An 11,223-nucleotide genomic window follows, 5' to 3' on the forward strand; every position below is an offset into this window, starting at 1 on the left:
GTGTTTTTTGAATTTAAGCAGATGATAGCCGCTTTTTTAATGTGTTAAATGACATTTGAGAGGACTGTCTCTAGTGTGTTCATAATACACAATGTAAACTCCTCAAATGAGGTTGGTGACACGCTTTTGACCAGATGAACGTGACGTCACGTTGCCCTACCTGGCAGAATGAGAGCCATGACGGACGGCGAGTAAAAACCTAGTTTCCAGCACATGAATGAGCCTTTGAGCTGGAACAAATATTAATTACAACGACAGAAAAATCTAACCACCACTTTTTACGATGGTAATTTATTCCTGTGCGGTGGGCAAGGTTCTATGCTCGATTTGGAATTTTAACTCTTTTGATGAGGAGAAGATGGCAGTCAATTATGCGTAAGGTGACCATATTTGCCCATGCTCACTCTCAGCATTAGTTTTTTTTGTGTCATGTTTTGATTAATGTATCCAACAATACCTTCAACAAACATTTATTATTTATTATTATTTATTATATATACGAGAGAGGGAGAGAGAGAGAGGGCTACTTTTTGTTACTAATTAGTGCAGAGGGGCAGCCAATTTGATATGCATTTCTGAAATAACATTTCATGTTCTTACTATGTTGTTACAATGTTAATTATTGGAAGTAGGGTTATATAGACTTGGCCAACCACTATAGAAAAAAAAACGTTTTACTAGTAAATCACAATGACCTTGCACTGGTGAGCACCGCAGCTCTCTTAAGGGGGCACCCTGGTGCTCATGGTCAACACCTTGAAAACCCCTTATATGTTTGAAGAGTGATTTAACATGAAATGTTCTGTGTTACTTTGTCTATGTGCTTATGCAAACATTGAAAATGTGAAATAAGGAGTTGAAATTTGGTACTTATTCATTTCTATTTAACTCATTCAATGTCAGACGTTTTTTTCAAAAGTTTTTGGACTCAGGCAGATTAAGGGATATGCTTCTTTTATTTCCAAGCTAGAGAATCATTTCCGGAACCAGTCACGTGTTACACTCGCTTCGCCAGGCTTCAAAGCTCTCCGCATACGTCATCAACACGCGTCTCCACTCGCGGTTCATGAACCACTCATCTAAAATACTCGGCAAAAGCTTCAGGGATTCGAACCGAGAAACACTTCACTAGTGATTCGAAATAAAAGCGGCAAAGAAACGCTATGGATTCCCCCTTAACTTGTTGGCATTCAATTTGACGAGCTTCTTTTTATTTGCGATGGAACCATCAAGAAAGAGGAAATTTTCCCCTGTGTGGGAGCACTTTGAGGAGATCTCACCTCAGAAGGTAATACACGTCAATTACAATGCGACCGATTCTAATCATGAAAGCAAATCAAATGTGATAACACATAAAAATCCCATTTTTAAATTCTAAATACTTCAGGTGAAGTGTCTGGTGTGTTCCAAGGTGCTCAGTTATAACAATAACACCTCAACTATGCTAAGGCACTATAGAGTCCTGCATGGCAACGAGGAGACCAATCAAGTTGAACCCGGCTCAGGTAGAACAATTTTATTCAATTAATCATAGCCCCGCACTATACCGTGTGTTGTTGTTTTTTACACATATATAACTCTGAGATTTAATTTAATTTAGCTGAGAAGGTTAACGTGGCTGAGCTGTTGGTGGACATGGTAATTGAGGATAAATAATTCGTTTTCTATTTAATAATAGTTCCTAATATATGTTTATCTTCTCTAGGAAGGAAACTGTGGCGTCGTTTTGATTCCTCAATCCGTCAAGCAAGAACCAGAAATGTGGTGCAAACCTATCATGGAGTCCCCCAAATCCCCAAAGTTGGAAGTCCCCATGAGTACTGGTAATTACAGAAATATGCACTTCAATTTCTTTACACTCCTGCTTCAACAGTACCATGTGAGTTTTTTTAAAAGCACAAAATAAAAAATAAACCGTATGAGTCCCAAAAAATATTGCTTTTAAATTAAAATGAATAAGCACTGTATTTACCTCCTTATTTTGATTTTAAGCACAAAGTAACACAGAACAATTCGCGATACACTCTTATTTGGATACTCTCTTAATATACTCTTCAAATACTGTACATTTTTTGTATTCAGAGTATATTTTACACCCCACCATTTTATTGCATGCACCAACGTTGTTGTATAATTTCTATCCACATGATGGCGTAGTCAAGGAAATTAATTAGCTTAAAGCCCTTACGTGTGTGTAAAGCATTTGCTTGGAAGGGCTTCACCGCTTTGCCATCACTACCATAGACAAACGATTCTTGTCCGTTTTTTTCCTAAAGAAAATAGATTGGTTGTTTGTTTTTAGTGTTCAATTAAGGCAGGAGTGTCAAACTTATTTCAGCTCGTGGGCCACATGGTAGGGAAAACATTCTTGCAGGGCCAGTCTAGTAAATAATGGGATGAAAAGTGTGCGTTACCTGGAATGCTGGGGGTCTTTTTGGTGCCCCTACGACCCTAGTGGTTAAGGGATCCACCCACCTTCCATATCTACTGTATCCATCTAAATAATAGTAAATATTGTTCTAATGGCGGATAAGCAGAAGATAATGGATGGACGGATGGATTGTTCTAATGATTTAAAAAAAAGGTTTTTGTCCTTTTATGTGTCTTCAACAAAATTACTACAAACGACTACAAAACTAAATATCAACTTTAGTGCCGTAAAACAGGATCCAACAAATGTTATCATTCTGATTAGAAAATAATACTATAGAAATGCAAAAAAATAAATTAATACTACAGTAAAACTGGAATACAAAAATACTGCTACATAAATATTAAGACAGAAATACAGCAAAATATAAATACAGTAGTACTACAAAATAAAAGTAATTTTTGATTTAGGAATGTAAGAATTCATTATAAAACTATTATTGAGGTTTAATTTTTCCTTCACTAACATTTAATCTATTGTTGTGTTTATCAACTGTGCATTTGTAAAAAAGAAGCTAAACAACAATTTAAATAACTTCCACCACAGTTTTTTACTCTGGGAAACTCGTGCATGCTGGAAAGTGACAAAAATAGCGTACAAATACAGATTCAAACAACGGATTTATTAATTTAAAATTATCTTCGCATTTGATTTTTTATGAAAATGTTTAAAACACACTTCTATTCTATACCATATGAATAACCTATATTTTATGTGGACAATATCTGTTTATTATTTGTTATTGCAACATCCATTGCAGCCTGGTTATTCTGGAAGGGGGATTACCTCAAGTCGGTCCCTTCTCGAGGTTTCTTCATTTTCCTCCTGAGGTTTTTGAGTTTTTCCTTGCCCTCATGTAGGTTTTTGTCATAATAGTCTGTGGTTTGCAATAATCTGTGGTCTGTGCGGCCCTTTAAGACTCTTTGTGATTAAGGGCTATACAAATAAACATGACTTGACTTGAAATGAAATGAAATGAAACTTAACCTGTATATGGAGACATCGATGTTAGATTTCATATGCATTATAGAATAAGCTAAAGCTTCTTATATCTTCTTCCAAGACACCCAGGTCCTATTTATTTTTATTTTGTATTGCCTTAACCCGCATGGCATGCCTTTTCCTCAGTGACACATGTCGCATGTCAGTGCACATTATTTAGACGTGAACTTAAAATTGTGATAACCCGGACATTTAGAAATATCGATACACATATGTGTGCCCTGCGATTGGCTGGCAACCAGTTCAGGGTGTCCCCTGCCCACTGCCTGATGATTGCTGGGATGGGCTCCAGCACCCTCGCGACCCTACTGTGGATAAGCGGTGCAGCTAATGAGATGAGATGAGATATAGACCCTGTGATTTGTTTATAAAGATTTGTGAGGTATCCGGTGGGCAGGGCTTAGCCTGGAGGCAAAAGAGTACTTGCGCTGGTTAGAAAACCGTGGAAAAGTACGCCGTGGTAGCTGGTTGTTGTCGTCATGTTGTGTGTTTGTGTACCAGAATCAGATTTTTTTTTTTAAAACATTAGTTATTGTAAATTGAAGTTTTTAAGGATCCCAGCAAACACTCCTGATCAGAGAAAAAGAAGAAAGTTTGGCCTTAAAATAAAAACATTAGACGGTAGGCACTTAGCAAAAATGAACAGGTTTGCAGCTCACACTTCATATAAAGTCAAACCAATTTAAAGTTTATGATTGTCGCTATCGATGCCATTTTGTTTATTATTTCGACAAAATATATTGTTATTTCCTTCGCTTCAGCTAACTGTTAGCGTGTAGCCTTGTAATAAAAACAGGCATGCATTGCAAACATTTGTTGGGCATACAATTCAAGTAACTTATTAGATATATTGAATAATTCATGCTTTTTTTGTCTTTATTTATATTTGTCAAAAAGTGGTGACAATTATTTTTCTAAATTCTTGCCGTTTTTGTTTCTTTTTCTTTTTTTTTTTACAATAGCAGATTCCCCAAAAAGCATATCGGTGTATATTTTTGGGAAGTGAACATGAAGTGTGATAACTCCATCATTTATGATGATTGTGTTACTTTCAATCACTCAAAATGTTCCGCGGCATCAGACCTATCCATACATATATAGTTTTTGATTCATTTATATTCCCCTGGCCTTAGGAGAGTACAAGTCCTTAAAGTGCTCCTAAAGAAAATAACTGAACTGTATAGTCATAGCAGCACGGCGGCGCTGTGGTTAGCGCATGTGAGGCACAGTTCTGAGGTCATGAGATCGAACCTCCTGTGTGGAGTTTGCATGTTCTCCCCAAGCTTGTGTGGGATTCCTACGGTCACTCTGGTTTCCTCCCACATTTCAAAAACATGCATGTCAGGTTAATTGGTTGATCCAAATTGTCCCTAGGTGTGAATGAGCAGGCGAATTGTCTGTCCCTGTGTGCCCTGCGACTGGCTGGCAACAAGTTCAGGGTGTCCCCTGCCCACTGCCCGAAGAGAGTTAGGATGGGCTCCAGCACCCCCGCGACCGTACTGAGGATAAGCGGTGCAGATAATGGATGGATGGATGGATATTCATACACATACAATTTTTAGGTTATTTCATAAGTTCTAATAAAATTGGTGACAGTTTCTTTTCAGTACATGACAACTTTTTGGAAAATAGTAATTTCCCCCCAAAACACACAATTCATGTCAGTGTACATTGTTTGGACGTGAACTTGAAGTGTGATGATTCAGTCATTTATGATTTTTTTTAACTTCAAACCAAACAAAAGGTTCTTTGGCATCAGACCCATCCTTACATATATTATTTTTCATTTATTTATGTATTCCCCCACCTCTTAGAACAGCACGAGTCCTAAAAGTGACTGGAAAGAAAACTAACTGAACTGTATACACATGTACATAAAATGTCTTGGTGAATATTTCATATGGCCTAATGAGAGCTTTGAATTAGTCAAAAAGTGGTGACAATGGCTGTTTCCCCAAAAATCTCACATGTTAATTTTGCCTGCAAACCACTGTTATTTGGGCTTTCGCGCCAGCACCTGTTGTAGTGGTGGGAACACTCAACAAAATGTTTTATTTCATTTACAATTAACTCCTTTGCACTTACGAGAAAATACAAAAATTCAGGGAAATGCATCGAAATACACCAGGTTTATGATTTTTTTGAAGAATATCAATTATAATGGACATCTATTTGTACAAACATTGTACTTAGCATATTTTGTGTCCTTGGGTAAGACACTGAACCCCTAATGCCCCCAATAAGCAGGTTGGCGCCTTGCATGGCTGCACGGCCGCTATTGGTGTGTGAGTGTGGGTGAATGGGTAAATGTGAAGCACATTGTAAAGCACTTTGGGAAGTCTTCATTGACTTGAAAAGCGCTATATAAATGCAGATCATTTCATTTCATATGTGGTTGGCTCCCAAATACATTAACATATAAATCACAGCACAATGTCCTTTTGAACATCCATATATTATCACAGCCCGGGAAAAATTTTAGCTTTTTACTTTCTTTTGCTTTTGAATGCTTTTTCTTTGGTTAAAAATACAAAAAGCCTATAAAAAGTACATAATATGTACCTTTACACCACAACGCGTCCGTGACTTTTATTTTAAGTAAAATAATATCACGATGGGTTTTTTTCAATGTTCTCTGGTATATTAGTGGTAGTCAGCTTTCAGAACCAGAACGGAAAAAGGACCCAATCACGTAACGTTTTAGCTCAGGAGGTAGAGCGCTCGTCTTGGGATCAAGAGATCGCAGGTTCGATTCCCGGCTCCTCCGTGTGATATGTCGAAGTGTCCCTGGGCAAGACACTGAATCCCTAATGCCCCATAAGCAGGTCGGCGCCTTGCATGGCCGCTATTGGTGTGTGTGAATGGGTAAGTGTGAAGCACATTGTAAAGGGCTTTGGGAGGTCTTCATTGACTTGAAAAGCGCTATATAAATGCAGACCATTTACCATTAAAGGAAAGAGGAAGGGCAGTGCCCGCGATCCTGTGCTAGACGCGGGTAGAAAGTCGCTCTCGCGATCGGAATGTGATCCGAATACGGAAGTGGATCTTCTGTAGCGAGCGATGGCGGTGTCAGGGACGGAAAAAAAGGTCAATAGCCGGGTCAGGAGAGCAAAAACGTGGTCGGGATCGGAAACGAGTCGTAAGCCAGGACAGGAGAGCAGGCGTGGTCGGGATCAAAACAGGTCGTAGCCGGAATGGGAGAGCAGACGTGGTCGGGATCAAAACAGGTCGTAGCCGGAATGGGAGAGCAGACGTGGTCGGGATCAAAACATGTTGTAGCCGGAGACAAACGGGAGTAAAAAACGGGACAGGTGGGTGTCAGGGTCGAAAAAGGCTAGCCTTGTATTCACAGAGGGTTCGCAGACGGACTGACAACAGGGGACTGACAGGACAGGGTTTAAATAGTGGGGAATCGGTCAACAAGCTGCTGCTGGCGCAACACGGGCAGGGCCAATTGGGCACCATGGCCACCGTGACAGTCAGCAAATGTTTGAAACATTTTTCTTTTGTGCTTCTCTCAGCATTGTTTCGCCGGCAACATAAAATAATGCGAGCAATTTGTTTGACACATGTGAGTTAAGGTCAGGAGTGGTCATTCCGTTCATGTCAATTTTGAATCCATTGTTTGTTAGGATTATTACAAATTATTATGTTATTTATCAAATGTTCATGTCCATAGGGATTATTATATTAGGGAAGGTTGCTTTTTATACCTGTTGAAAATGATAGATTACTGATCAAGACATAAGAAAATATTACTTTATTTATCTGATCATATTGGAATATATTTGTTAGCTTTTCAGTGGGTTCAATTAGGTTCACAAAAAAAAAAAAAATCAACTATCGATCAGTCCGGCCTTCAGCTTGTACCTTAATTTTTTCATTTGGCGCTTCCATTTGTTTGACTTTAACACCCCTGTTTTAAGGGAACTCGGGCATCTGCCAGGGCAGGAGGTCAAAGAGGTGGTGACTTGGGTGAGAGGAGTACTCAATAAGGTCAATGGTTATGTCCTCCAGACTGTTTATAGAGCAGCCAATGATTTTCTGTGTTGACGGCCCTCTGTACGTTTTTTTCCTGCCTGCAGCTGTTCTGTCAGCACACCACACTTTTTATATACTTAAGCATGTTTTTAGGGATGAATGGCTATTGAATTTTTCCTATACAAAGCATCCAATTTCACTTAAATCAGGTCAAACTAACACAACCTTCTATCTATCTCGTGATATAATACTCCAATACAGATTATTGATTTAAGGGATATTTTGACAGAGGACAATTTAATAACTTGAAGCAAAAATATCCAGAAGTTCTGATTGTAAAAACGAGGTTGAGTTTTTTTAGGGAGGGTACCCCTTGTCACATTCATTTCACGCTGTGTGATTGGCACCCACTACCCTACAGGCGGAGCTAGTGAGGATTTCTCTTTCAGCGTGGGTGAAGGCTGGTCTCTCGCTCCTACTCCAGTAAGCGGAGGCACAAGTTCCTTCCCCCAGCCTCAACTTCATTCTTCAGGTATTTGGATTTTTTTATTTTGTGACGTAGAGCTTTGTATTGGGGCATTGGTTGGTGGGTGACATGCTTAAAGTTGTCCAACCAAAGGAAAATATGTGTTCATTGTCATAACAGCACACTCACGGTCAGTCGACTACTTGAATTAACATGGTTGGATCATTAAATTGTGCTAAAAAGTCATCTAATATTTTTTTGTAGCTACTATGATAAATATATATATTGTTTTACGTTTAAATGTATTCAAAATAGTTAAAGAGTACATGAGGCCTTCTGCTGGTCTATAAAAGGAACATCAGCGTGTAGCTGTTCCAGTGTGTTCTATTCCTGGACAAACTGCTGATAAAATGGAACAGATGCAACAAGGGCCGTGTTGACACACTCACTAGCTCCTGCATTGCCAGGCACAACACGTGGTTCAAAGATGTGCACATGGAGCACTAAGATCACATCAATGATCATTTGCACGTAATCCATCACATTGAAACCCTAAGAGCATGTTTTTGTCAAAATGTTTGTTAAAGGTCTGGGTTTTGCTCTTTTGCTCCAGCAATGGCCCCCAAAAAGAACAAATCGGCCAAGAAGAACAAAGGAGACATCAATGAGCTAACAATCATGGTTGAGGACAGCCCTGTCAACAAGATCAACGGGTTGAACACACTATTGGAAGGCGGAAATGGGTTTAACTGCATTTCAACCGAGGTCACAGATTCTGTATATGCCCCCAACCTACTGGAGGGTCTGAGCTCCATGAGGAACGACAATTTCCTCTGTGATTTAACAATTGCCACTAAGTCAAAGTCATTTGATGTCCACAAGGTAGTCATGGCTTCTTGCAGTGAGTATGTCCACAACATATTGAAAAAGGATTCAGCGCTGCAGAAGATTGACCTGAAAGACCTTTCACCTGTGGGTCTTGCCACGAGCATCACCTATGCGTACTCTGGAAAGCTCACGTTGTCCCTCTACAGCATCGGTAGCACCATTGCCGCAGCCATGCTCCTGCAGATTGGTACGCTGGTGAAGATGTGCTGTGATTTCCTTAAGCAGGAGCTCAGTGTTGAGAATTGCATGTACGTGGCTAATATCGCGAATGCCTACAATCTTAAAGAAACCAAAGAAGCAGCGCAGAAGTACATGCGAGAGAACTTCATTGAGTTCTCTGAGATGGAGCAGTTCCTGAAGCTCACCTATGAGCAAATCAGCGACTTCCTCTCAGATGATTCCCTGCAGCTTCCTTCAGAAGTCACAGCCTTCCAGATTGCCATGAAATGGTTGGACTTTGATGAGAAAAGGTTAAAGTATGCTGCGGATCTCCTAACACACATTCGCTTTGGCACCATCTCCGCTCAAGACCTGGTAAACCACATCCAGAGTGTGCCGAGAATGATGCAAGACCATGAGTGCCACCGTCTTCTTGTGGATGCCATGAATTACCACCTGCTGCCATTCCAACAGAACATCCTTCAATCACGTAGGACAAAGGTACGCGGTGGGCTCAAGGTGATAATTACAGTCGGAGGACGCCCTGCTTTGACGGAGAAATCTCTCAGCAAGGATATCCTCTACAGGGACGCTGACAATGTGTGGAATCGACTCACAGAAATGCCGGCAAAAAGCTTTAATCAGTGTGTGGCAATGATGGACGGCTTCCTTTATGTGGCGGGAGGCGAGGATCAGAATGATGCAAGGAACCAGGCCAAACATGCCGTCAGTAACTTCTGCAGGTAAAAACCAACCGCTAACCTTGCCAATTGTCACTGCGCTTTGTACAGTCTTCCAAATTATTAACCATACTCTTGTTGTTAAGGTATGACCCTCGCTTCAACACCTGGATTCATCTCAACAACATGATCCAAAGACGCACCCACTTCAGTCTTAGCACCTACAGCGGGCTTTTGTTTGCTGTCGGTGGGCGTAATGCTGACGGGGTTCAGGCATCAGTGGAGTGCTACGTGCCATCTTCTAATCAGTGGCAGATGAAAGCACCCATGGAGGTACCCCGCTGCTGTCATGCCAGCTCAGTTATCAACGGAAAGATCCTCGTTTCAGGAGGTTACATCAACAACGTGTACTCCAGGGCCGTGTGCTCATATGACCCTTCAACCGACAGCTGGCAGGATAAGACCAGCCTGAGTTCGCCGCGTGGTTGGCACTGCGCCGCCACGGTAGGAGATCGCGCCTACGTCATTGGTGGCAGTCAGGTGGGAGGTCGTGGGGAGAGGGTAGACGTCCTGCCTGTGGAATCGTACAACCCTCAAACTGGGCAATGGAGCTACAGTGCTCCTCTTCGCACGGGCGTAAGCACGGCTGGTGTCGCCGTTTTAAACAGCAAGATTTATCTACTTGGGGGCTGGAACGAGGGTGAGAAGAAGTACAAGAAATGCATTCAGGTGTACAATACTGACCTCAATGAATGGACTGAAGATGATGAATTACCCGAAGCTACGGTTGGCATTTCGTGTTGCGTCGTCACCATCCCTACTCGAAAAACCACACGAGAATCCAGAGCCAGCTCTGTTTCGTCTGCTCCAGTCAGTATTTAAGCAATGAGACCCTCACAATGAAGTCATTTACGTGCTTCTCTGGCCTCAGGTTGTCTGTTACTTAAGCAGAAGTTCCAATAACGCTTTTATGATCCCTCAAGATTTTTCAATATGACCTAAAAAAATTCAAACACACCAAATGAAATAAAACTGTAGGGTTTACTCTTATGGTTTGGAATCTTTATGGCTTTATTGTTTTTATTTTGCAGATAAACTGGGCAGTGAAAGTGCCTATCACATTTTATTAGGCAGGCATGGGGCCAACTCAGATGTTAACTTTTAATGTGTCCGCACTGTGCTGCAATAAAACGTCCTTTTTACTTAAAGCTGCCAGGTAAAGACGTTTTTGGCTTAATTTGCCCATTATAATCACAATCATACTGTACACAATAACTATGGACTATGGACCGACTAAATAGCCTTACACTTGAAAAGCATACACAGTTGAAATTAATGTTGGAATATTACCTACCAGGAGTAGGAGTTGTTTTGAACAAACTCCACAGGGATCTCAGAGCTCAGTCTGCAAGGCAGGGGAACATGCCTTCAGTGAGAATTTTACAAAGACGAAGATTCAATGTTTTCAAATAAAAATTTTTGTAAAAAAATAATAATTATAAAATCTGTATTGTAAGTGGATACAGATATTTCTGCCTGAGCTATCTTGGGAAGTTAAATTCCCTGGTTGTTCATGATTTTTTTTTTGTTTTTAAATTAAAGAATTGACATATTTA

At 40.5% G+C, this 11,223-nt stretch overlaps 1 protein-coding gene across 8 annotated transcripts; it reads left to right on the forward strand.

The window, feature by feature from the left end:
* Positions 1–56: 56 nt before the first annotated feature.
* On the forward strand, positions 57–11,223 carry klhl31 (kelch-like family member 31). Of its 8 annotated transcripts, none has more exons than XM_088351148.1 (8): positions 57–380; positions 967–1,288; positions 1,388–1,505; positions 1,601–1,638; positions 1,706–1,823; positions 7,836–7,946; positions 8,494–9,670; positions 9,754–11,223. In XM_088351148.1, the coding sequence occupies exons 2-8, from the start codon at positions 1,220–1,222 to the stop codon at positions 10,487–10,489; spliced, it is 2,367 nt and encodes a 788-aa protein (XP_088207274.1). In that variant the 5' UTR covers positions 57–380; positions 967–1,219; the 3' UTR covers positions 10,490–11,223. The 8 variants fall into 8 exon arrangements, with proteins under 8 accessions (XP_088207274.1, XP_088207276.1, XP_088207278.1 ...); XM_088351150.1 differs by having other exon boundaries at positions 971–1,288; XM_088351152.1 differs by having other exon boundaries at positions 1,016–1,288.

Source organism: Urocampus carinirostris, chromosome 13 (assembly GCF_059441175.1).
Source record: "Urocampus carinirostris isolate Australia breed hairy pipefish chromosome 13, RoL_Ucar_1.0, whole genome shotgun sequence".
NCBI classification, from domain to species: Eukaryota; Metazoa; Chordata; class Actinopteri; order Syngnathiformes; family Syngnathidae; genus Urocampus; species Urocampus carinirostris.

Excerpts from the sequence above, each read along its gene's own strand:
- klhl31 (XM_088351148.1), top strand. The coding sequence starts at position 1,220 with ATGGAACCATCAAGAAAGAGGAAATTTTCCCCTGTGTGGGAGCACTTT. Across the intron at positions 1,289-1,387 it reads AGGAGATCTCACCTCAGAAG|GTGAAGTGTCTGGTGTGTTC; the intron begins GTAATACACGTC and ends TAAATACTTCAG. Across the intron at positions 7,947-8,493 it reads GCCTCAACTTCATTCTTCAG|CAATGGCCCCCAAAAAGAAC; the intron begins GTATTTGGATTT and ends CTTTTGCTCCAG.